At 40.9% G+C, this 27,915-nt stretch overlaps 1 protein-coding gene across 5 annotated transcripts in view; it reads left to right on the forward strand.

Annotated features, from left to right (window-relative positions):
• The window catches only part of IPO11 (importin 11), a 253,163-nt gene that overhangs the window by 3,049 nt on the left and 222,199 nt on the right, over positions 1-27,915 (forward strand). For all 5 annotated transcript variants that reach the window (XM_034773322.1, XM_034773326.1, XM_034773323.1 and 2 more), the window contains exons 3-4: positions 12,691-12,834; positions 20,454-20,554. In XM_034773322.1, coding sequence (XP_034629213.1) covers positions 12,697-12,834; positions 20,454-20,554 — 239 coding nt within the window. In that variant the 5' untranslated portion in view covers positions 12,691-12,696. The remainder of the gene's footprint in view (positions 1-12,690; positions 12,835-20,453; positions 20,555-27,915) is intronic.

Here is a 27,915-nt window from a genome sequence, read left to right on the forward strand (position 1 = left end):
GATTGGAGGGCTTCTCCTTCATTCTGCTTACCAAACTGAGGGAAATTCTTTTTTGTTATCCCACGCACCCTTTGGGCACTTTTCCCTTCTACTTATGCTAGATGCTATTGTCAGTTTCCTCATCAGCTGCCCTCTCCCAGTATTGTCTCCTACCTCCCTCTAGCATCTTCCCATTCACAATGTCCTCTTATCGTTACAATTTATTATTTGTATTACAGTAATACCCATAGGCTCCAATCAGGGTTGGGGCTTCACTGTGCTAGGTGCTGTACAAACATATACTAAGAGACCATTCCTGCCATCAAGATTTTATAGGTAATCTGATTTCGTCTTCTGGGTGTTACCACCAGTCCTGGTCTTCAGACTACTGCTTTGTTTCCTTACCCTCGTCTGTCCTCTCCTTTGCTCTTCTACCTCTTCTTCCTGACTTAAGTAGAACCAGGGAAGTGGAGGTGATACACAAGAGCTGATTTTTGGTTTCTCTTGTTCACTTGACACAGTCCCACATGACATTATCATAAGCAAACTGGGAAAATATAGTCTACATGAAATTGCTGTAAGTTAAGTGCACAACTGGTTGAAAGACTGTACTGAAAGAGTAGTTATCAATGGTGGTTGTCAAACTGGGATGAGGTATCAAATGAGGTCCCACAGGGATCTCTCCTTGGTCCAGTACTATTCAATATTTTCATTAATGACTTGGATAGTGGAATGGAGAGTATGTTAATGAAATTTGTGGATGACTTTGTGTCAAGTTTTGGCCCCCACACTTTAAAAAGATGTGAACAAACTGGTGAGAGTCCGGAGAAGAGTAACAAAAATAAGAGGTTTAGAAAACATGACCTATGATAAAAGGTTGAAAGAACTGGACATGTTTAGAAAAAGAAGGCTCATGGGGGACATAAGTCTTCAAATATGTAAAAGGTTGTCAGAAAGAGAACAGCCATTAATTGTTCTTCATGTCTACCGAGGGTAGGACAAGATGTCATCTACATAGTTTGCGCTAAGAAAGATTCAGGTTAGATATTAGGAAAAACATGCTAACTATAAAGATAGTTAAGACTTAGAATGGGTTACCAAAAGAGGTTGTGAAGCCCCTGTTGTTGGAGATTTTAAGAACTGGTTAGACAAACATGACAGGAATGGTCTAGGTATACTTAGTTCCATCTTAGTGTTGGAGGATGGACTAGACAACCTCCTGAGGTTCTTTCAACCTTACATTTCTATGATTGATATAAACTTCCTTTAAGAGCATCTCAAAACAGAAGTCTTGTCCCTCTGTGTTACCTGGAGTTTTGTCAGAATCAGGATGGATGTGAAGATCCTGTGACTTACTATTTCTTACCTATATCTAGTTTCCTTCTTTGCTGAGTTGCATGACTTAGATCAGGCAAAAACAATACAAATTTTTTTCTTATTTTTAAACTGATTACTTCTAGAGTTTTTTTTGTGTTTCAGGTACCAGTAAGAGTGACATTAGTAATACTTTAGGTAGCAAATTTACTTCTATATATTTTTGCAGAACCAGTAGAAACTTTTGACATACAGCATCATTGATGCCACAGTTAGCAAAATATAAAATTGTTTTTTTAGAAAAACAGTTTGAGACTCCAGTTGGAAGGAAACACTACTAGAAATATCAAACTCCTCTTCGACTAAGCTGGGGTATTTTAAAAGCATATCTAATCAGTCACAGGCAGAGATGCAAGTTGAAATGTTTGCATACATATTTGCGTGAAAGTACATACTTTTAATAATGTCTATGAGAGTGAGGTACAGAATATGTACAAATGACTTCTTGTATGATAGTCGCCTGATTTGTATTGGATGGCAAATTAGATGAGAAGTTGCAGTTCAGTATACCAGAATGATTTTGGGCTTTAGATGTATTTGAGGTTATTTTAAAAACAGAAGGCACAACAACATGTTCAGTGCTTTCTATTGGGAAAAGGAGTTTGTCTCACATCATATAATCAGATCAGAAATCCTGAGGACCATACCAGGAACAATGAGTAAAATGGCATTCCTACTAAAGGAGAGATTAGCCCCACTCACTAAATAGAGGTACTGAAATGTTGACAGATATTTTTATCAATAGTTCTGAAATTAAAAAAATCAGTAAATATTTAGCTACCTAAGATATAATAACCTCTGTGCACTCTGTCCTTGCTGAGGATCTATGGGATTACTTATCCAAGTTTCCCAGAATTTGCCAATACTATGCCTCCTAATTATGATTTTATATATGAATGCAGAAACCTGACTGGCACTTGGTTATTGTGTGTGTATGGGGCGGGAAGCCTTTTATGTGGACACAACTCAACCATGTTTCTTGTAACTTAGATAAATCATACGCTGGTTATTAGATATGGTTGTACTTGTAGTGTAGTGCTTTAGCTTTTATTGGGAAGAATCTGAAAAGCATTGTTCTGGAGCATTCTTCAGTCCATGCCACATTCGGTTTGCCCACTTACTTGATGAAAAGTACAATAATGTTAGGGTTTGCAATATTGTTATTGTCAGAGTAGGTGAGAAGATTTTGTTATCTGGGCTGGTAAATTTCCATAACACTAAAGGCTATTTACTGGCTGATATTTGAAATACACCTCTACCCCGATATAACGCTGTCCTCGGGAGCCAAAAAGTCTTACCATGTTATAGGTGAAACTGCGTTCTATCGAACTTGCTTTGATCCGCCAGAGTGTGCAGCTCCCTCCTCCCCCCTGCCCGAGCGCTGCTTTACCGCGTTATATCCAAATTTGTGTTATATCGGGTCACGTTATATCGAGGTAGAGGTGTACCATTAGTGATGTCCTTTGAGGAGACTGCATGTTCCAGTCTGGAGGATACAAGTGGAAGTGCAGTCCACTGTAAAGAAATGTAGGTTGACTGCCTGTTAGCCACAGAAATAAGGTTATGTATTAAAGTATCAGGCACCCCATTTTACAAGTAAGAGTAATGGAGGTAGTACATGATCCTTTCTAGCAGAGCTGGAAATGGAACCCCGATATGTAATGTATCATAGACCTGTCTATGATACATAGACCAGAGTAAGAGCAGAATCCAGCCCAAGCTTTGCAGAGGACTTGTGCATTTTGAGAGGATGCCATTAAAAACCCAAAACTGCGATCTGTCTCCAGCAGCTGCCTCAGATCCTAGGAGATGTCTGCACTGCATCTTTGGCACACATACTCTGCATTAGAACTACAGTGCTAGCCAGCAGGTGAGGGGCAGGAGGGGATGTTAAACAGTCAGATTCCAAGAGACCTGAGCAAATGCAATAGGATTCTGCATTAGGCAGAAATGACTAGATCCCTTTCCAGCCACTGCCACCTTCAGGGGGCTCCCGTTCCAAATACAGCCCCCAGAACTCAAGCCAGCTACAAGTACTTGACCGCTTGTCTCTATGGGCAACTGAGCAGGCAGAAATACACAGGCAGATGGCTGGGGGAGATACAGACAGATTCCCAACCCTTGCAGGAATGTCAGCCCAAGAGGGGTTCCCAGCCCCTTGTGCAGTGAAAACTCAAGTCACAAACTGGCCTGACTGGTCCTGTCACATTCGATCCCAGCCTCCTAGAAAGGACTATTTCAAAACAATTCACTTTTTTGCAGCATTTTTTCTTTGTAACAACAAATAGGAAGAATCTCATTCCATAATGTGATTGAAATACACTTTGCCCCACTGCCTCTCTGAAAGAATCTGACAAATATTTGTGCTTGACTACATCTAATCACTACTCTTAACCAGTAGACACACTCCATCCTAGAACTGGGAGAAGAACCTAGGAGTCCTGATTTCCAGCACTTTTCTGATGTTTATTAAATAGTTCCTTAACCCACTCCTAAAGAGTTTGTTGATTCCTACTTGAAAGGCGATCCACAAAGAGGAAGATCCAGAAGGGGTCCTTAAGGCTGCACATGATAGAATTCCTGTTTTTCCGTATTCCTTTCTTTCTTTCTTTTTTTAATAATTGGTTTAATTCATACAGTGAAGAAATTTACTGAGGGCAGGGATATTTCTAGTTGTATTGTAAGTTATGGGAAATAGTAGCCATTTTGAGTAAGGGAAGACTGTGACTATATTAGGAAAGGTAGGAAAAGACAGTTAATAGAATGTAATTAAGTAAATTTAACTTCCTCAAATATACATTCAAAGTTGACTGATAAGTCTTAATTATATGGAAAATGTGAGGGCTACAGAGACAGATCACACAATAGAGAGAAAATTCTTAAAGGGCCCATTTTTAATAAATTTTAATTCACAAACTGAGTAACAGATTTTGCTAAAAAATCTCTAGAAAATTCATGATGTGCTCTCAGATTCTGTACTCTAAGCTCAGAGAACATACACAGTGTTGCGTTACAAAACAAAGAGCTTGAATTCTAGCTTTAAGTGTGAAACTTAACTCCCCTTAATAATAGAAGTGTTACTGTGCCCATCTAGTATCTGGATAGCGTTTGGATCATTCTAAAAATGAGAGCTTGTAAAAGGGATAATGGTAAAATAACACTGGTCTACAATTTTTGAGAAGTCGTCTGCTTCAGAGATAAAATGTGCTATTTATTATGTATTTTGATATGCTGAATTCAAATATGACAATTAAAACAACTGGTTACTGTTTCTAAGATATTTAAGTTTTTACATTTTATGTCTATGTATATTGTGTAGATAGTAAAGTTTTAATCATAAATTGTAAACCTAGGTCTTTTCATGTGTTTATGGTTGCTTTACATGATAATATTTCACCTGTCCTGTTTATGTAACACTTTAAAAATCAGCAAAAGGGTTATATAAATAACATTTATTATGAAACAAAAGGCAAAAAACTATTATGTACATAGTTTAGTCCTATTCAGTGTCTACTTGGCGCTTCTTGGCTTGTCTCTTGTATTCATTAAATTGAGCATCTCTTGTCACTGTCCAGCAATAGTCTGCAAGCATTGATGGGCTCCATTTGCCCTGATAGCATTTCTCCATTGTTGCAATGTCCTGGTGAAATCGCTCGCCATGCTCCTCGCTCACTGCTCCGCAGTTCGGTGGAAAAAAATCTAGATGAGAGTGCAAAAAATGTGTCTTTAGTGACACATTGCAACCAAGGCTTTTGTATGCCTTGAGGAGGTTTTCCACCAACAACCTGTAGTTGTCTGCCTTGTTGTTGCTGAGAAAATTTATTGCCACTAACTGGAAGGCTTTCCATGCCGTCTTTTCCTTGCCACTCAGTGCATAGTCAAATGCATCATCTCGAAGAAGTTGACGAATCTGAGGACCAACAAAGACACCTTCCTTTATCTTAGCTTCACTTAACCTTGGAAATTTTCCATGGAGGTACTTGAAAGCTGCTTGTGTTTTGTCAATGGCCTTGACAAAGTTCTTCATCAGACCCAGCTTGATGTGTAAGAGTGGTAACAAAATCTTCCTTGATTCAACAAGTGGTGGATGCTGAACACTTTTCCTCCCAGGCTCCAATGACTGTCGGAGTGGCCAATCTTTCTTGATGTAGTGGGAATCTCTTGCACGACTATCCCATTCGCAGAGAAAACAGCAGTACTTTGTGTATCCAGTCTGCAGACCAAGCAAGAGAGCAACAACCTTCAAATCTCCCCAAAGCTGCCACTGATGTTGGTCATAGTTTATGCACCTCAAAAGTTGTTTCATGTTGTCATAGGTTTCCTTCATATAGACTGCATGACCAACTGGAATTGATGGCAAAACATTGCCATTATGCAGTAAAACAGCTTTAAGACTCGTCTTTGATGAATCAATGAACAGTCTCCACTCATCTGGATCGTGAACGATGTTGAGGGCCGCCATCACACCATCGATGTTGTTGCAAGCTACAAGATCACCTTCCATGAAGAAGAATGGGACAAGATCCTTTTGACGGTCACGGAACATGGAAACCCTAACATCACCTGCCAGGAGATTCCACTGCTGTAGTCTGGAGCCCAACAGCTCTGCCTTACTCTTGGGTAGTTCCAAATCCCTGACAAGGTCATTCAGTTCACCTTGTGTTATGAGGTGTGGTTTAGAGGAGGAGGATGGGAGAAAATGTGGGTCCTGTGACATTGATGGTTCAGGACCAGAAGTGTCATCCTCTTCCTCATCTGACTCAAGTGAGAAGGATTCTGGTGCATCAGGAACCGGCAGTCCTTCACCGTGGGGTACTGGGCATACAGCTGATGGAATGTTTGGATAATGCACAGTCCACTTTTTCTTCTTTGACACACCTTTCCCAACTGGAGGCACCATGCAGAAGTAACAATTGCTGGTATGATCTGTTGGCTCTCTCCAAATCGTTGGCACTGCAAAAGGCATAGATTTCCTTTTCCTGTTCAACCACTGGCGAAGATTTGTTGCATAAGTGTTGCAGCATATGTGTGGGGCCCACCTCTTGTCCTTATCTCCAATTTTGCAGCCAAAATAAAGGTGATAGGCTTTCTTAACCATAGTGGTTATACTGCGCTTTTGTGATGCAAAAGTCACTTCACCACAAACATAGCAGAAGTTATCTGCACTGTTCACAGAAGTACGAGGCATCTCTGCGCACTTTGGCTAAACAGAAATGTGTCCCTTTGCAAAATCAAACACTGACAAATAAGAGAGCACGACACTGTATGATTTCTAGAGCTGATATAGGGCAATTTGTTCAGCAGAGTGATGTAAGCTTCGTTATGATTGCATCATCCATGACTTCTAGGAATAACATGATGCAATTCATATCATGTAATACCAGCTTCAGATTGCATCCTTCATTGTTTTGCCTAAAAGGCAAGTACTGTCCAAACCCAGTCATAGATTTATTCATAGATCCAGTCAAAGATGTATTTTAGTCACTTCTGGTTTAAATTGAGCTCCCTTCCCTTTATAACTCACTTATCCTCCGCCATTCCCAAGTCAAGGGTCATATATGCTGACCCAATACCATATCTTGAAAACTAGAGCCAATCAACAATTTTAAGCATCATTTTTGTTCTCAGTGACCCAGAATTAGTAAAGTTTGACTACATTTATTTCAGAAGCATTTTGGCTGTAGAGCAGTGTAGTTAGCAAAACTATAGCCTGCATTCTTAAGAAATTATAACTCATACATTTGAACTCGCTGATGCATCATGGAATAGTTCATAAGTAATCTTCTATTAAACAATAGTTCTGTGCATTCTGCTTTTCTCTTTTATTACCAAGTGTATTTACGGGAAAGTATAATCTGACATTCTGGAAAAGTCTTTGTTTTCGATGATGTGCCTTTTCAGATGGTCTTTTGGAAAAATGAATTCTTTCGATGCAAACACCATCTGCCTCCATTTCTCTTAAAAGAAGTGCTGTTGTCATTGCTGTTTCTTGAACATATTCTGGGTGCTGACATTATACATGTTTTCTTAATCAATGACATTTTCTTTTGCATAAAATGATACAACAAAGCTACATATTGCACAACGTTCTGGCTTTTGGTAAGCTCTTTATCTATGTGTGTACAAATGCTGGGAAGAATTGTTGCAACAGTATTAAATTCCAGAGCAGAAAGATCTGCTGCAGAATGTTTGGCATGCTCCATTCCTGTTTCTGAAGTGAGACAAGGAAATAATTCAGATAGGTGTGACTTGATTTTAAATAAAAATAGGCTTGGCAGGAATCAGTTTAAATTGATAGATGTTGGTAAACATCAATTTCAGCTGAGATAGTGAAAGGGATGAAAAAAATCTGTTGGTAACAGCAGCCTCCCTGCCCTCACCTACACTTGCGCCTGCAGGGATTGGATGTCATTGGCCCTGTGGTAGCAAAGAAAGTCCTCTGCAGCCCTGCTATCCTGGGAGTTAGTGAGCGGGGCCATGATGCTGAGCTGCAGAGAGATTCCTGTGTTGTCACAGGGCTGATGACTCTGATTCCTGCATGCACAAGGAGTGGGGAAGGCTGTGGTCCCTCCCAGCTATGACCTGGAGGAGGATGAGACCCTAGCCAGAGGGGAGTCCACCATGCTGCTGAATGGCTTTGACCCTGGGCAAGAGCTATTCTGCAATAGGGTGGTCTCCCCCTGCATCTGGTGGCTCATCTTCCTCCTGGCAGTCCTGGCCAAAGGCCTCTGCCCTGCCTCATCAGTACTGCAGCTTTCCTTGCGCCTGTAGGTATCAGGTCTCACTGGCCCTGGAGCTGTGCAGCTCTGCTGTCATGACTCCACTTGTTCAGCAGGAATTGTTCAGCATCAGGGTGGCCTACCCCATGCTCAGGTGCTTGTCCTCATCCTTGCAGCCATAATTGGGGGTTTCTGTTCTGCTGAGCCAGGACTGTAACCTCCCCCACACCTTATGGCAGGGTGCCTGGGACCCCTTCACCACGTGGTAAGCCGCCTGCAGCCCTGTTGTCAATACTGGGAAACTCCTGCAGCCCCACTGTCTGTGCTACCCTAACCCTACACCACCCCATAACTTCTTACAACCATAAAAATAAAAATAGTTAATTGTCAAAATTGAAAAGAAAATCTAATTCTGCCAAGCCTAAATATAAAATAGCAACACCGTTTAAATGTTAGATTTAGGCTACAAAGTAGATAACTTTACAGGCTTGGAAAGAGATTGAATTAATTGTTACCACTTGGTGGCAATATAACATACTATTTTATCACAAATTGAGATTTCTGGCTATGAGTGAGTTGTTATACTGGGTTCTTTAGGATCCAGGCAATGCTAGATTTACATGCTTTTGCTGAAGTAATCCTTTGATTTATTTCTTTATAGCAATTTCCTCGCCGGTACTGTAGCTGTACCTGATTTATTTGTACAATTAGAATTTTAGTTAACAGATTATATTAATTAATTCATATTCTAAACTAGTGAAATTGTCCAACTTTTAAAGGCTCAATTCTTCTTAAAGATAGGTTAGTTTTTAAAAGGAAATCTTAAATTTGAAATCTAGTCAGTTTTTAAAAAGTTAAAAAATAATTTGCTACTACACTTGCCTCTGCCAATTTTTATGGTTTTATTATAATTTTCCTATAATTCAAAAAAGTTTTTTCCCTCCTTCCACTGTGTCAGAGAGAGAGACTCTGTCCCTCTCGCTCTCTATTGCAGCATGCTCGGTGTAGAGGGGCAGGGCTTTGGGATGTTTCTGAGGAGGTCGGCGTGGGACAGGCACTGTCCCCTCAGAGCAAAATGTAGCAGCCTGCCTGCTTAGTGAATTGTTCCCATTCTCTTTGTGAATTCCCCCAGGAGTGTAAAACAGGTGTAAAAGTTTTAAGGCTCTTTTACATTGCCAGAGAGATGTAAAGGACAGTATGGCCTTATAAATACTTATGGTGCTTTACAGAACTGGTCTAAATTTTTGGGCTGAAAAAAATTCCTATCAGAATGTGCTCCAGGAACTGTTTGCTACTGACCTTTCTGGAGATGGTCAGTAGCCAATTTAAATTGTGAGTTTGATTCCCAAGCCCTCACTTGCTCTTCAGTTGTCTGTGATGTAATACTGAGCATTTGGCTGCATATATTTGTTGACTAATAATTAGAAATAAAGGGTCAAACCTAGTTGCATTACTGTTAGGCAAGGATGTTCGGGGAGTTCCTCCAATGCTTCCCACTCCCATTCTCCATCCATTGTATTGTAGTTTAAATAAATTATTTAAGTAATTGAAACCAGAGTTATTATATTGCGTTATTTTGACAAATAAAATATGCAGAATTTTATATCGTGTGCAGAATTTTTAATTTTTTGCTGCAGAATTCTCCCATGAGTAGTTAATGTAACATTTGCTTCTTTTATGTTCATTTTTTGTTAAACGGACAGCAAGGTCATTATAAATTCACATTTAAAAGGGAAAGAAACATAAGAACAAATTTATGTTTTGTGGAAAAGTAAGTAATTAACATTCCCTGTTCAGATGAATTAGGTTTATGTGCATTAACATGGATGCCTAATGAGTGCAAATCTAGAATTTTCTAGGAATGTCTTTTGTCTCTAATTTTGAAGCTCTACAGTCATTTAAACAGGTATAACATGCTTAAATGTATGAGATTGTGTAAATTAACTATTGGAAATTGATCAGTTACTTTTAACAAAGCAACATTTTATTCAGAATAGACAAAAGAGCTAATATTTAATTTTCACTCATCTGACACTTTCCTATCATCCCAGGTTGTGCTCTGCGTGTTGCGAAAGTTGAAGCTACTTACAGTACTGTTCTGAGCCTGTTGCGCTTTGCAGAAAGGTAACTAATAAAAAAACGCCTCCAAAGCAATGTCTACTATGTCTACACTACGGGATTAATCCGAATTTATATAATTCGAATTTTGGAAACAGATTGTATAAAGTCGAATGTATGCGGCCACACTAAGCACATTAATTCTGCGGTGTGCGTCCATGTACCGGGGCTAGCGTCGATTTCCGGAGCGTTGCACTGTGGGTAGTTATCCCATAGCTATCCCATAGTTCCCGCAGTCTCCCCCGCCCATTGGAATTCTGGGTTGAGATCCCAGTGCCTGATGGAGCAAAAAACATTGTCGCAGGTGGTTCTGGGTACAGCCTCACCCCTCTCTCCATGAAAGCAACGGCAGACTACCATTTCGCGCCTTTTTTCCTGGGTGAACACTGCAGACTCCATACCATGGCAAGCATGGAGCCCGCTCAGCTCAAGACAGCAGTCATGAACATTGTAAACAACTCGCACGTTCTCGTGCAGTTTATGCTGAGCCAGGACCAGAAAAACGAGGCGAGGAGGCGACGGCAGCGCAGCGACAAGCATGATGAGGACATGGACATGGACACAGAATTCTCTCAAACCGCGGGCCCCGGAGCTTTGGAGATCATGTTGTTAATGGGGCAGGTTCTATCCGTGGAATGCCGATTCTGGGCCAGGGAAACAAGCACAGACTGGTGGACCGCATAGTGTTGCAGATGTGGGACGATTCCCAGTGGCTGTGAAACTTTCGCCTGCGTAAGGGCACTTTCATGGAACTTTGTGACTTGTTGTCCCCTGCCCTGAAACGCCAGAATACCAAGATGAGAGCAGCCCTCACAGTTGAGAAGCGAGTGGCGATAGCCCTGTGGAAGCTTGCAACGCCAGACAGCTACCGGTCAGTCGGGAATCAATTTGGAGTGGGCAAATCTACTTTGGGGGCTGCTGTGATGCAAGTAGCCAAAGCAATCACTGAGGTGCTACTATGAAAGGTAGTGACTCTGGGAAATGTGCAGGTCATAGTGGATGGCTTTGCTGCAATGGGATTCCCTAACTGTGGTGGGGAGATAGATGGAACCCATATCCCTATCTTGGCACCGGAGCACCAGGGTACCCAGTACATAAACCGCAAGGGGTACTTTTCAATGGTGCTGCAAGCACTTGTGGATCACAAGGGACGTTTCACCAACATCAACGTGGGCTGGCCGGGAAGGGTTCATGATGCTCGCGTCTTCAGGAACACTAATCTGTTTAAACGACTGCAGCAAGGGACTTACTTCCCGGACCAGAAAATAACCGTTGGGGATGTTGAAATGCCAATAGTTATTCTTGGGGACCCAGCCTACCCCTTAATGCCATGGCTCATGAAGCCATACACAGGCAGCCTGGACAGGAGTCAGGAGCTGTTCAACTACAGGCTGAGCAAGTGCAGAATGGTGGTAGAATGTGCATTTGGCCGTTTAAAAATCTGTCCAGAGCGATCACAATGGTGCACTGTGGGATAGCTCCCGGAGGCCAATACCATCGAATTGCGGCCACACTAACCCTAATTCAAAATGACAATACCGATTTTGGCGCTACTCCGTTCATCGGGGTGGAGTGCAGAAATCGATTTTAAGAGCCCTTTATTTTGAAATAAATGGCTTCGATGTGTGGACGGGTGCAGGGTTAATTCGATTTAACGCTGCTAAATCCGAATTAAAGTCATAGTGTAGACCAGGCCCAAGAAACCCTGACCTTTTGTAAGGCACTGGATATGGAGAAAACTTGCAACCATAGATTGTGGGCTTGTTCTCCTACTGAAACTTATGAAGCCTATATGCTCTCAGAAGCGCTGTCATACAAAAGAAGACACTGGAAGAACTTTGGCTAATTTATGTCCAAGGTTGTATCCTCTGTGCTACCAGGCTAATACTGTTTATTGCTTTCTTCCTAATACTTGTACCATTCCAGGAAAAAAAGGATAAGTTAAGGATATAGTTTATCACAATCTGAATGTTTATATTGTTCTTTTGTCAATAGGCAAATTCACCACTGAAAGTTGAAAGCTGCTAAACTTTCTGGTATCTTAACAATTACTCACTTCTAGTTTTCTCTTAGCATTTTAGGAGAGGATGGGCTGCATGCTACTAATGTGGAAAAATTGGCATTAGAGAGAGAAAATAGTTCTGTGGATAAGGCACTAAATTGGGACTCAAGAAATTTGGGTTCTGTCATGGTGCCCCAGGTTTCCTTGAGCAAGTCACTTAATTGCCCTATGACTTGGCTTTCCATCTGTAAAACGGGGAGCAATACTCTGCCTTGCATAGATGGCGTGAGGATAAATTCATTTATATATTCAAGTGCTTAAATACTATCGTGTTGCGTGCCATAGAAAAGTATGTACTTTTTTTTGTAAGAGCTCGATCCTATAAGGTGATTAAAATCAAATGTGTGCTTAGGTGATTTGCTGGATTGGGAGTGCAGTGTTCAGCATCTTTCATTAATCTGTACATTAATGTTTTTCCTTTTTAAATATTCTTATCAGATTTTCATGGATCTCAATAGTGCCAGCACTGTTGTGCTGCAGGTCTTGACCCAAGCCACCAGTCAAGATACTGCTGTGCTGAAACCAGCTGAGGAGCAGTTGAAGCAGTGGGAGATACAGCCGGGCTTTTATTCAGTCTTGTTGGTAAGCTGGAGTGAAAAGTGCTATTCATTACATGTTTCACTATATCTATCTATCTATCTATCTATCTATATATATAGATAGATATATATAATTTTCTACCATTCAGCCTTTTCCTGTTACTTGTCACCTGACTAAGTTTTGAAGAGGTGGGCAGGACATTTACTTGATCACTTGCACTTATTTATACTTGTAGGAAATAAGTCTCAATCTTGCTTCTGTAATAGTTCAGAGAATGGTTTTCTCCTATCAGTTGTAGTAAATAAACCATTTTCAACTGGTTCAGGAGTGCTTGTTGTTAGTAACATGTCGTCTGTGATAAGTCAATTTTTTAATGTAGTTAAGTCTTCAGTGGCTAGGTACTTGTCTTTTGCTTTAGTTATTCATATCTTAATCACAAAGAGAGGGGGATGTAGTACTCTAAACTTCCACATTTGCTTTTTTAGAAGTTGATGTAGTATGACTAAATTAAATGTCTGCATAAAAATACTCATTAAAAACAGGAAGCAAATCAATTGCCATATGTCAGACTATTGTAGTAAAATATGACTGTGGGCCAAATCACAACATCTGCATGGAAAGGAGGAGGATGGGGAAAGTAAATTTCATCTTGCAATTTCCTTGGAATTGTCCCATGAGGGGTGTGTGGGGTTTGCCTCTTTTGGAGTGCTGGGTGAGCACAGTCCTTCAAACCAGTTGCTGTCATGATATCTGCAGGGCTTTCCCACAGATCTTGTTATATTTGAGGAGAGCTGGAATGTTTGCTTGGTGGCCCAGAAATCTCTGCATTACTCCCAGTGTCTCCACTTCTCCTCTCCCAAAATGGCAGTAAGGTTCTTCAGGAACCATTATGACAGCAGTCCCAAACTCTCTTCTTCCCCCCCACACACAGTTATAAGGGGATCAATTTGTGGAAGGTCTTAGAGAGGGTCAGCACTATATTACATGAGGAAATCTCTGCAGATTTGAAGGGGAATAAGTAAGATAATAAGTGCAGAATAGTAGTCTTCTGGCTCTGCCTCTCTTATCTAGCCACACTCCTTGAAACTGCAGAGCCCTAAACTTGTGGAAATCTGGTTGGAATTGAGGGTGAGGAAGGTGATACTTACATTCAACAATTCCCCACGCCTCACACCCTTGTGACAGAAATTGGTCCATTTCTATAGTTTTTCATCCCCTGTGTATGGAAAAACAGAAGTTGAGCTAGCCCTGTTTTTATCCTATAAGACAAGAATATTTAATTAAAATGTTTCAATAATAGTCATTTTAAACTATGATGATCTCTTTTTTACAATTTTGTTTTCATTGAATGTTTTCTATTAAATAAAGCTTATAAACTTAAGGGGGTGGGGAGTGTTATCTCTCTACACAGCACATTGGACCCATTAATGGTAAGGCACATTTTCAACAGATTATTTTTCCTTTGGTGAAAAAGATCAGTAATGATAAAATAACTGTTTCATTTGACAGTAATGCAGCCAGAGCATATAGCACTTCTTTGGTTAGGGATCTGACATATTTTTGTGTATTGCAAAATCAGAAACTTCTTAAAAATGTCCATGTATCTCTCTTGTCTCCTGGCATAAAGTTGATATTGTTTAATTCTCCAACCGCTCTCTTTAAAGTTAATCTTTTAATTATTTCTGGGGGAATTCTGTGCCAAAAAATTAAAAATTCTGCATATTTTATTTGTCAAAATAGTACAATATAGTCACACCAGTTTCAATTATTTTTGGTCATTTATTTCAAAATACCTGTCAGCAAGTATGTAACAATACAGACAACAAAAAAGATTAAAGAAATGTTTTTTGACAAATAGATTCCTTACTAGGTATAATACAGAACTCTCAGTAATAATTCATGTAAACTGTAATACAGAACCATATTTCCCCCACCCCTCAGAATTCGTGCAAAGGCTTGGAGGAGTCATCGGTAACAGAGGAGCTGAGGGAGAGGGAAGAAAATTGCTCCAAAAGAGCCTGGATGTGAACTTGGAGGGTTGTTGGTATGAGTGGGAAAAGTATGGAACGGGTTTGTTGGAGGGGCAGGGAGGGTTGTTAGAGAGCTTCCCCCATTCAGACCCTGGCTGACCCCTAGCCTCTCCCATTCAGTCAGGCACATCTGCCCTGTCCCTGTGTTTTTCCTGCACTCCCATGTGTCCTTGCATGCCCTGGCCACATGTGTCCCTCCACCCCCACTCAGACACTCACTCGCCCCATCCCCATGTGGCTTTGTACCCCCTTCCTCATCCCCATGTGTCTCTGTGCCCCCACCCAGACTCTCCCCTGTCCCTATGTGTCCCTGACCCCAGGTGTCTCTGTGCCCCCACCCAACCGCTCTCCTGGTCCTATGTGTCCCTGCACCTCCTTATCCCCTGTGGCCCTGTGTCTCCACTCCCATTCAGCCTTTGCCCCAGTCTGTCCTCTCTCACTAGCCCTTATGAGCTCCTGTCTGACCCCTTCCCCCCCTCCCCCAGCACCCCACATTGTCTGTCTCCCCATAGCCCCGTCTCCTGACCTGGCCTGCTGCGAAGAAGGCAGGCTCTTTCTCTTTCCTTGCTGGTGGGGAGCTGCTGCTTTTTTCTGTCGCCACAGCGCTGTCTGGTGGGTAAAAGGTGGAACTGCAATAACATTTCGGCAGAAGCTTTTTTTCTGCGCAAAAAAATAAATATATGCAGGTCTCGTTAATTATGCACACACGCAGTAGCACAGAATTCCCCCAGGAGTATTTTAATGAAGTTTTTGTGGTGTTAGAATGATTTAGAAAATCACTTATAGCTGTGGCAAAAAAGTATCTTAAACACTGTATGTGTTTAAGTATTTGGGTTGCTCTTCCCTCCATTGCTACATTTTCCCACATGTCTGCTGCCTAGTATTGTCCTCTGTACTTCCCTCTTCATGGTGAGAATGGATTCTGAGACCTGGAAGTGTAGCTTCAGACTCTTCCTCCCGAATGTCTTATGTATACAGTCTACTCCTGAGTGAGTTCTGTGCCAAAAAAAATTAAAAATTCTGCACACAGTATTTTAAAATTCTGTAAAATTCTGCATATCTTTTTAACACATTATAATCACACCAGTTTCAATTATTTTGGTAATTTATTTCAAAATATCTGTCAACAAATATGTCTGTAACAATACAGACAACAAAAAAGATTCAGGAAATCTTTTTTGACAAATAGATTCCTTACTAGCATATTAGTACAAAACTTTGAGTAATAATTCATTTGAACTACAATACAGAAACCTATTTCCCGCACAGTTCAGAAGCAGTGCAAAGGCTTGGGGGAGTCTGGGCTAATGGAGGAGCTGAGTGAGAGGGAAGTAATTGTTGGGAAGGAGTGAATTTGGAGGGTTGTTGGATATGGGTGGGAGAAGTATGGAACAATTTTTCTTTTTTTCTGGGGCGGGAGGGAGATTGTTAGGGAGTTGGGGAGCTGCCCCCATACAGACCCTGTCTGACCCCCTAGTCACTCCCATTCAGTCAAAAACATCTGCTCCTGTCTCCTTGTGAGCCTGCACCCCTTCTCCCCTGTCCCTATGTGTCCCTGCACCCCCACTAAGCCATCCCTGCAGTCCCATCCCCATGTGTCTCTTTACCCTCCTTTCCCCCATCCCCATGTGGCCCTGGACCCCCACTCAGCCTCTTTCCTCCCCCTGTCCCCATGTGTCCCTGCACCCCCAATACCATTCTGCTCTGGCTCAATGCTGTCACTCCACTAGCTCCTGTGCCCCCACCCCAGTCTATCCCCCCCACTAGCTCTTCTGAACCCCAGTCTGTTACCCCCTGCCCCCAGCAGCCCCATGTGCCCCACTCTGTCCGTCCGCCCCATATCCCGTGCTTCCTCACCTGGCCCCACGGTAGGGCACTGTGAGGAACACAGACTCTGCTCCCTGCCTCTGTGCGGCTGGCTGCTCCAGTGCGAGAGCCGACTACCTTCTGTTCTGGTGCCACAGCAGCCCCTGGTGGGGAAAAAGGTGTAATTGCAGCACCTCTCCAGCTGAATCTATTTTCTGTGGTGTAAAAAATACCTGCGGGGGGACATATATGCATAACATTGGGTATTATGAGATGACTACACCATCTTTTAATTCTCTTATTCTTAAAATTTTCCACCATAAACCTTCTTCAATTAATATAAATTTTGGGACATTTGTGTTTAACTCTAAAGTCAAACTTATTTCAGTAGGAGAGATCTGGGTCTCTGCTACTTTGTTATTAACCTTATTTAGAATATAAATCACAACATTAAATTAACTATAATGTTATATCCATTCAGTATACTGTGTCCATATAGAGTAAAATATCCTGGATGCTGTATAGCACAGCTTCCATTTTGCTATATCCCTTTATCATAACCACATGGATATAATATTCATTATTTATTGTATTGGAAAATTGGTCTGAAAACAACAAGATGCAGTTCAATAAAGGCAAGTGCAGAGTACTTCACTTAGGAAGGAGAAATCAAATGTACAACTATAAAATGGGGAATAACTAGTGAGTTGGTAGTACTGCTGAAAAGGATCTGGGGGTTATAGTAGATCACAAACTCAATATGAGTTAGTAATGTGATGCAGTTGTGAAAAAGGATAATATTCTGGAGTGTATTAACAAGAGTGTTGTATATAAGACACAGGAGGTAATTGTTCTGCTGTGTTTGGCATTGGTGAGGCCTCAGCTGGAGTACTGTGTCTAATTCTGGGTACCACACTTTAGGAAAGATGCCAAAAAATTGGAGAGAGTCCAAAGGAGAGTAACAAAAATGATAAAAGTTTTAAGAAACCTGACCTGTGAGAAAAGATTTAAAAAACTGAGCGTGTTTAATCTTGAGGACCTGATGTGTCTTCAAATATGTTAAGGGCTGTTACAAAGAGTACGGTGATCAATTGTTCACCACCTAAGGTCTGACAAGAAGTAATGGGTTTAATCTGCAGCAAGGGAGATTTAGGTTAGATACCAGGAAAAGTGTATTTAGGCTCTGGAATAGGCTTCCAAGGGAAGTTGTGGAATTCCCATCATTGGTGATTTTTAAGAACAGGTTGGACAAACACTTGTCCAGGATGGTGTAGGTTTTTACTTGGTCCTGCCTCAGCGCTGGGGTCTGGCATTGATGACTTTTTGGGGTCCCCCCAGCCCTACATTCTATGATTAGACCATATACTAATCTTGTTCTTCTACATCTGGACTATTTCTTCCGCTCTCATGTCTATCCTGTTGTATTGGTGATGCATCTTTGAGCTGCCCTGACTCTTGATCTGATTGATTCCCAGTGATTTCTTTTTGACTTCTAGGACCAATGCCTTTGATCCCATTCAGATTATTCTTGATCTGATTCACCTATTCCCATGTCTATAAGTACCTGTTTACCTTCTTTTGGATCTATCCTTCCATTTAAATGACTGTCCAAATGGGAACCCCCATTTGTATCTTATGTAGTTCTGTCTAAGAATTGTGGTCACCTGGTCACTCTTCACTTTGTAAGGGATCTGGGAAAATTTGTATCAGCTGATTAACAATCATCAATGGTTCAGATCTCTCCCTCAGTATTTTATCCTTGTCTTGTTAATAATGTAGACAGACAGTTACATCTCTTGATCTGGAGCCTGCTGGGGGCCTGAAGACAAGGGATTTGTGAACCCTTCCAATTTGAATGAGCTCTTTATTGCCCTCTTTTAATACGGCATGGAAAATATTGACCAGTGTGTCCACCTTCTATCCTTTTTTCAGAGTCTTGGCTACTATAGACTCCGAATTATGGGAGAACTGAGGGAAAGGTCACAGACACTCTGTCCTTTATGTCCTCGCAGGGAGCATGAGGCGGCACAGGGCACACTGTGGACAGAAGGCCTCAGTGGGCACTGCTGTTTAAAAGAATCCAGTCTCTCATGCATGAGGCTCATATATAACTAACAACACACTAACAACATCTTGAAGAACCACAGTTACTGTATAGTAGGCAATGGTTCTTTCTGCCTTATTATGGGAGGAAGGCCATTGTCTGAATCAAAGTTAGAGGTTCCAATTATGTATAGATTAAAAATGAAAGGAACATGTATTATAGGTGGGGCTGGTATCACTTGTTAAGGTTGACCAACACTTTCCATTATAATACTCTGTTTTCGTTTGATTATAACTTTGCCAGACTTTACCATTTGGGCTGAAATTTTCCATGCTGCATTCTGTTTCTGGATGAATTTTTCTGGAAAACTTCAGCTAAAATGTTGCAGGCATTTCCGAGAACAAGGCTAAGGAAAAGATATGTTGTCCTGCTCATAATAGAAGTTACCAGAACTTAATTTGAAAAGCCCTAGTGCCTCCATGCTTTAGGGTAGGGTTTTGAAATTTGGTAAGGGAGGTGGGCTTTGTCAGGGATATGGCTTTTGATTTCCCTATGAAAATCTACTCAAATTTGTTCATGTTTTAAACCTTTTAAATATCACACTTAGCACGTACTCACTGGAGACTTCTTTGATTTTAGCTGCTAAATTCCAAAAGATTATGACCAGGCTGGGCATGTTCCAGGCTGAGCAGAACTTTACTTGCAATTGCAGTTCTGGTCTGCTGTGATCTCTTCTATATTGTCAGTGACCACCTGCTTGCTTGGCCCAGGCAGCATATGTGGGAGGAAGCTGATTTTCAGAGAGGACAAGAGCTGGACTTGCAGAAGGGTGTGTGCAGAAGAGTAGATTGAAAGGAGGAATCGGGCAGGGAGATTGGGACTGTAGACTGGCTGAGGAGTAGTGAGGGGGAGACTGGGAGTTGGGGTTGGGAGAGACTGGGTCTGGAAGCTGAGGAGGGAAACTGGGATGCAGAGACTGGGAGCCAGTAAATGCTGTTGGGGAGAGACTGGGATCAGATGAGGCACTTGGGTGTGCAAGGGCTGGGATTGGTCGGACAAGGAGACTAGGTATTGTGCAACCAAACAGCAGGCAATTGAATTCTGTCTACAACTATTGTTTTGTGTTCCTGCAGGGTTTAACCCATGTCAGTTGTTTGTCAGCAATACAATAACCACTAAACCTGCGGATAGCTATATATATATATAAAACACACACTCACACAGATTTATACAAATGCCTTCCATGTTCTTCTCACCAACAATACATATTACTTTTCTGGATCCATTTGTTTAATTTCTCCAGTCAAAACAAAAATACTTAGAGGTTGATGAATCAAAAATGCCAATTTTTGTTGTTTAAATCAGTTGATCTATCTAGGTTCTTATACTACCTCCCTCACCATGCTCTGAATGTTGGATGGCAAGATAAGATGGTCTGGGAAGGTTGTTGCATTCTCAGAGGCATCACTTAGAGGTCTAATCTTCAGGTTTGACTTATCTAGATTCCAAGGAATAACAACAATTCAAATCCAGCTAGCCATAGCCTATTATTTTCCCATGATGTTACTAAATGGAGTTCAATCAATTTACTGTATTGAAGGTTCTTCTGGATGAGATCTTACAAACACAGGTCTCATATGCTGTGTATGTACATTAAAGATGACATGAGGGAAAATTTATCACTCATTATGATGATTGGAAGAAAGGTGAAGTCTTAACTTTGGGAGACTTGTGGACTAGACCAAGAACTAAATAATATTTTAACTTTTTTTTCTTTACAGAATATCTTTACAAATCATACTCTGGATGTAAATGTAAGGTGGTTAGCTGTGCTGTACTTTAAAAATGGAATTGACCGCTATTGGAGGCGTGTAGCACCACAGTAAGTTGTATGTTTCCTTTGTTTACATGTTAGAGTAGATTTTGTTGCAGTTTCACCACTGTTAAACAAAAAATTATAACTGATAGGAGGGAAGAAATGTGTGCCTTGAAGTTATAGATTTATATTAATTTTCAGCACTAGAAGGGACATGAAAAAGCCAATAACTCATTAATAAACTAGTTTATTCATACTTTGGCACTTACAATTTGTCCTGTGTTGCGTTGATTTTAAGGACTGTGTTACACAATCTAGTCATGTTTACTATATTTTGGGTAGGCACTGAACAGTTGCTATCTGAAAGTCTTAGTAATGGCAGACATTTGAAAACGTTAAAGGCTCTTTTGGATATTTTATGGGTACTCTTATGCTGAATGAGTCTAGAACTTGTACTATAGGTGTATGTGTCAGATTTACAATACTCCGCTTTTTTTTATTTTCCTCCACCGGCGACCCCCCCATGTGTCCCGATATTTTCTTCCTCTCATCTGGTCACCGTAGCTGTAGACTTTGAACCATTCTAAAGTCTGTGAGCTCTATGCTAAATTTATGAAGTGTACTGTTCTTGCCATGAGGTGCATTAAGAGGTCTGCAAGAGTAGCTTTAAAAAAATCCTTTTATATAGCAAAAAGAATATCAAGATATCTGTCATCTAGGATGCAATCTAATTTACATATTTGTGGAGAATCAATAAGAACCGTCAATTATTGCTCTCAAAAAGTATTTAAATAAATTAATAATCTTGGGTCTGTGCTTGGGCTTCATGGGAACTCCCATAAATCTAAATTTCTATTCTATTGATTCTACCAGAGCTAGCCCCCTGCTCTTCCTGCTGAGGTAACTGGAACACTGGAAATAATCTTCAGTTCTTTTCTTACCAACAACAAACTACTGAAACAGGAAAATAATATGAAGTTACATAACCATAATTTCTTTGCAGAGTTAGGCAGTTGAGTGGTATGCAATTAAAATACATATTGCTGCAGAGCAACAACTACAATACCAGTTTTCTAAAGATATCCTTCTTAAAGGGTTCTCAGACTAAAAAGCTCCAGGGATCTCTGCAGCACTCTCTCAAAGAAAAATGTAACAGGTAGTAAAACTCACTAAGGCATGTTTGCTTTGTGAGTAGATTAAGAATAATAACTATTCTATATATTTGTACACACAACTATTTTTAATAATGGCCTTTTGGAGGAAGTGACCATAACCATTTTGTAGTGTTAGATCTCCCATTCTCTTCACCTCTTTTGGGGCCACAGGGAAGACAATAGCCCCTATTTTATAGTTGAAGAGTTTTATGGAAAATGAGAAGGTGACTTACTGAACTTGGTTAGGCCCCGCCACTCTTCCCCAGGTCTGGGGAAAAGGACTCTGGCATAACAAGAACTAATGTATGTTTGTACCAAGGCTGACTATAACTTCTTTTCCTCTAGTTGCTGATCTAAGCAATACTAGTTCTAGCTACTAGACTGGGTAATGGACTTCTTCTAGCGCAGATTTAATTGTTTGTACAGCACCTGGATATGTTGGAAACATAGTAGTCCAGCTGCTTAAGCTTGATAAGCATGTACTTACATGTCTTATTTGCAGCACTTCATATCCCCTATTCTAGGAGAGATTGTGATTTTTCCTTTTCCTTTTGTCTGGCATCTTCTTACTTTGACAATATTGTGTCTCTAGTAGTGTCATCACTTCTCTTCCTAACATAGGCACAGCATAGCATCTGGGCCTCTCAAGAACACAGAAGGTAACACCTGGCTTCTACTTGACATCGAGGCTTACAGCTGCCTCCTCATGGCTGCCTGTGGGCTGTTCAGCAGCCTAGAATTACTCCTGAGGGAATTCGGTGCCAAAAAAAAAAAAAAAAATTATGTGCACAATATTTTAAAATTATGCAAATTTTATTTGTCAATAAATGTGGCTCCAGCATGGCAGTGGGGAGCACAGGCCACTAAATGCATTGAGGTTGGAGATCACCCTGAAGCCCCCACCTCCCCCAGTATAGGGACTCGTCAGAGAGGCTGCATCTGACCCTGACACAGTGCAAGGGCTGGGCCTGCCCCAGAAACAACCTGGGGCCCTGCCCCTCTTTGCCAGGTGCACCAGGTGTAGGTAGGCAGGCTCAGCCCAGCAGGATTCAAGTGTGGAGGGGCTTAGTGTGGGGGGATCCAGGTATGGGGAGAGAGGGTTCTGTGTGGGGCAGTCTGGCTGTGGACAGCTCAGTGGGAGATCTGGATGCACAGGGGCTCATTGGGGGTTCTGGGTGCAGGGGCAATGGGACTCTGCAGGGGATCCAGGTGAAGGTGGTTGGGGCTCAGCAGGGGAGGTCTGGTTGTGGGGAGATGGGGGTGTGTGGGGCTCAGTGTGTGTGTGGGGTCCGGGTGCTGGAGGAATGGGGCTTGATGGGGCTTGATGGGGTGGGGGTCCAGGTGCAGCTGGTTGGGGCTCAGTGGGGTGGGGGTCTTGGTTTGTGGGACTCGTCGGGGGGGATCCAGGTGTGGAGGGATAGGGCTTGTCAGGGTGAGGGTTCGATGGGCCTGCTTAATGGGGGAGCCCCAGCTGCTGCCGAGGTGCCCACCCATGACTTGCCTCTGTTTTGGGGGGGGCAATCCCCCCAAAAACTGCACCCATGTTTTCTGCAGGGAAGCACAGGAATTCTGTGGGGGGTGGGGGAGCGTTTTCTGCAGGCATGCAGTCACGCAGAATTCCCCCCCGGAGTATCAATGTCTGTAGTGCTGAATGCTATGGCCACTTCTCCCTCCTGCTACAAATACACCCCCCATGCCAGGGACTGAAATAGAGCAGGGGTTATTGCCCAGCCTGCTATGGCCTCTTCACAGCTCCCTGTTTGTCGCTGGAGTGGGGCAGGGGCTATAATCTGGCCAGTTGTCTCTAGGATTCTATCTGTTACATATTCAACACTTCATTAAGCTGATGCTTTTCCTGCTCCTAATTTTTTCTCTGGGAAGCTGTCCTCTTTTCTGAGCTTGTGTTCCTTTGCTGCATTGTTTTCCTTGCTGTTGTGGATGGCTTTTCACTCCGTTCTTGTATATTTGGTGCCCCTCAATTAGGTTATTGTGGTAGCAACTTGAATAATGCTCTCTTACACCAAATTTATGCTTGGATTTGTGAGTACTCAGGATAAGTAGTCTTTCATCCTGGATTTCTGAGGATGACAAAAGAAAATACTTATTTGAATAAGTGAATGCCTCAGTTTTTCCTCTTTCCACACTTCATAAAACATCAAGACAAATACCCCTCTTTCTCCTCTCGTGCCAAAAGAAAAAAAGTGTTTAATTGTCCAAACCTTAATGATTTCAGTACCTCTGATGCCAACTCCTGTCTTTCTGGCTTCCAACTGAAGCAATTTAGTAGTGTTGCCTACCCTAGCTTTTCAGTCCATGAATTTTAACACTGAAGTGAAGTTAATTTAGCAAATGGTACTATAGTTACTTTCTCTGTTAAATACTTATTTTTGTTCATAATTTAGTTGTAATATAACAACTTAAAATATTAAGGGAAGATCACAATCTCTCTCTCTTGGTTTTTGACTCTCCAGCAAGTCTTTTGCAGTGGGCTCAACATAATATGGATGGGCAATTACCATCCAGCAGATGTCACTGTTGCATCACATGAGCTGCTTATCAATTGAGAAAAAAGTGTTCTGTAAACATGAGTTTCTTGTTTTTAAAGTGTCTTGAGACATTTTATTACATGTAACTATTAATGAGCATATTTTTGTTTTTTTTCTTCTGTTGTGCACTTGACAGGTCTTAGAAAGATCAATACATTAAGGATAAACCTCAGATACGTAACTTGTGCACAGATCAATTTTTCAAGTGCTTTTTAGCACTTTGCCATATTTCCTTATCATAAGATGTTTGTGTCTGAAGATTTTTCTCCTGAATAGTCCATCTTCTCCTACCCGATCCTGTAGTAGAACCCTAATCCTGACTTTTTCATATTGTGTTTATTTACATGAAGGATGAGTTGGGTGTAACAGATATGACTATTGTGGGATTGAGTGTAGAGAAAATTTGGCACAGGAGATGAGTTCCCGTTAAATAACACACAATATAAGTGAAAAAGTATTATCAGTTAAATTGCTTTTTTATGCTTTGTTTTTCCCAAGAGTATCCTGTTGGGCAATTACCATCCAGCAGATGTCACTGTTACTTTTAAAATGAAGATTAAATGTCTTAATTGTAAGCACAATAGTTTACAAATATCAGAAAATGTTACTCAGAAGTGTAGGCTTTTGTGATTGGCTATTTTTTAAGACATACTTGATATGTCTAACTTAGTGGTTCTCAAACTTCATTGCACTGGAACCCCCTTCTGACAACAAAATTACTTACGTGACCCAGTGGGTGTGGGTGAGGAGGAAGGGAGGAATGAAGCCCGGATACTGAGCCCTGCCGCCCCGGGACAGGGTGGAGCTCAGGCTTCAGCTTCAGCTCCAGGTCCCAGCAAGTCGAATGCTGGCCCTTTCAACCTTATTAAAATGGGGTTGCGATCCACTTTGGGGTCCTGACCCACAGTTTGAGAACCATTGGTCTAACCAAATAAAATGATGGTAGTGTCTGGTTTTTTAAACGGCACCTGGATACTTCAGATAATTTGAATTACTGTTTCCCGAACATATTTTCCACTTTTATAGAACTATTCAAAAACAGTAGGGTAAAATTTTGAAAAATATCCATATCCCATTTCCAAAAAGATATTTAGGCATCTAAGTCTCATTGAAAGTCTTATCGGACTTAGGCTCCTAAATGCTTAAATTCATTTTGAAAATGGGACTTAAAAGAACTTTTGAAAATGTACCCATGTCCTAAAATTTGTCTAAATTAATCTGGGGAGTAGGGGAGAGGAGAGTACGTGTGATGTAGCTGGAGAGGAACATCGCTGAAAACTAGGAAAATTGCTATAAATGTTTGATGTAAGAACACATCTCATTTTGTTTTGTATTGCATTAACTTGGACCTTTAAGGCTTGTCTAGACTAGGCTAAAAGGTATATTTTTAAGATAACAAGTTTTAAACAATAGGGAACTTAGTAGTGTTTGTTGGGAGAACTGAATCCTAGAAGGGAGTCAGTCTGGGTTAGTGTCTGGTACGTTTCTCTCTGTTGCTTGAGAAAACTGTGAAAAGGAATGTAGATTCTGGAACTGTCAGCAAACTCAGGAAGAGAACACTGGTTCATTTAACATTTGCAAGTGTCTCTCTGCAGCCATAAAGGCTTGATAGAAACGATTTAGGTGAAAGCTTACATTCTGCTGAAAATGATCATTTAGGTCCTTTGCCAGAGATCTTTCCATGTGCCAACAGTTAATGTGTGAATTTTTTTTTCCAGGCCCTGTATAATCTGTAAATCCTGATAAAATGTTTTAAAATTCCTTATTTTGAATGCACAATAGGCCATTGTCTAACTATTTTTTCATTTAGACTTCTCTAAAAAAGATATAACTACAGTCATGTGCAATATGGTATGTTGCAGAAGTGAGAAATGGTTAAATTATATAGTAATACACCTCTACCCCGATATAACACTCTCCTCGGGAGCCAACAAATCTTACGGCGTTATAGGTGAAACCGCGTTATATCGAACTTGCTTTGATCCACCGGAGCGCGCAGTCCCACCCCCCCAGAGTGCTGCTTTACCGCATTATATCCTAATTCGTGTTATATCAGGTCGCATTATATCGGGGTAGAGGTGTATATAGTCTCAAATTGTATAAGAAGTTACGTAAAATAAATGTGAAAGGAAGGCTTAAAACTGTATTTGCATAAAAGTTGACCATAGAGCCTGGAATTTATCATCCCTAATCTGTTTTTCTAGTAAGTTATTGCTACATATATCAATAATTTTCACTCAAATGCTGCATCTTCCAAAGGATCTTCAGTTTTCCACTATAGCAGGGGTAGGCAATCTACGGCAATCTACGGCACGTGTGCTGAAGGCGGCATGCGAGCTGATTTTCAGTGGCACTCACACTGCCCGGGTCCTGGCCACCGGTCTGGGGAGCTTCCCAGAAGGCAACTTGGTTCATTCTTGTTGAGAACAATGGGAGATTACAGGCCATTTTGATTGAGGACAGTTCTTGAGTTTCTCTGAAGGCAGTTTTATGCTCCTGCCTCTGCTGACAGATAAATTTTCAGTTGTGAAAATCAATGGCAAAAATGACTTATTCCTAAAATTTTATTTTCTAAAGCTACTGTTGGCTCTGGATCTGTTCAATATAGAGAGCGAGAGAGAAGGGGAACATACATGCAGATGTATGTAGGTAGTGCAGCAGGGAGGGAGGCAGGGAGAAATTAAGGTCTCTCTGTGTGCACAAGTGAGTATAGGAGGTGCATTGCTGTGGCAAAACAAAGCAGCTCTGAACTCGGTTTAATTGTGTTTTGCACAACTCTAGAGTTAAGTAAATTATTGTGAATCTGGTCATACAAATTAAAATAAAATGATTTAATGTTGATACTTCATATTGTCATATAATTAGAACTATCACATTATAACATTCTCTTGGAGATTCTTCCTTTAGTGTTCATGTATGAATCTTTTAATTACATAAAAGCAAGGAAATTCCCAGACAAAGCAATGCTAAAATGGAATTAAAATTGATAGTGCATCTCAATAATTTAGGATAAAAATACACATTACAGGGATATTGTAGTTATCCCAAAATCAAGTATTACGCTAGGGAAATTCAGAGTTAAGGTTTAATTTTTAAGAAATCCAAACATGTTAAGTTATAAACATTTACTGTTATGTAATCCAAACAACTTTAATGCTGCCCTGTAGTGATGATAGGAAAATGCATGTTTAAAAATCAGTAGAATGACTTAATTATTATCATGTTTTTTTGCATTGTGTCAATGTCACTTAATCTTTCTGCAGCTTTATTTAACCTTAGGTGAAAATATAATATCTAATATCCTCATATGTGTTTTGAGGCTTAATTGTTTGTAACATACTTTAAAATACATACTTTGGTGAAAAGTACAGTGCTGTATAAGGATAAAGTAAAAAAAGTATTATTTACTTGTGTTAAGTCCCTCACTGCTTATCCTTCCTTGTTATACATCAGCTTACAGTTCTGTACATAATATTTCATACACAGTATCAGTTTGATCCTGTTTTCTATATTTGTCTTATATTCTTTTGCAAGTTATCTGTGAGTATATGTGTTGGGTTTGAGTCTGTTAATAATGGACTGCAACCAAGATAAATCTGTCATAAGTCTGTGTGTATTACCTAGCTACACACAACCGCCTGCAACGTGATTTATATACGCTGCTGGAAGTCAATAAAAAGTAGATCACAAAAGGTCTCATAAGTGCATGTATTCGTCCATCTTTGTG

This window comes from Trachemys scripta, chromosome 6 (genome assembly GCF_013100865.1).
Source record: "Trachemys scripta elegans isolate TJP31775 chromosome 6, CAS_Tse_1.0, whole genome shotgun sequence".
Taxonomy (NCBI): Eukaryota; Metazoa; Chordata; order Testudines; family Emydidae; genus Trachemys; species Trachemys scripta.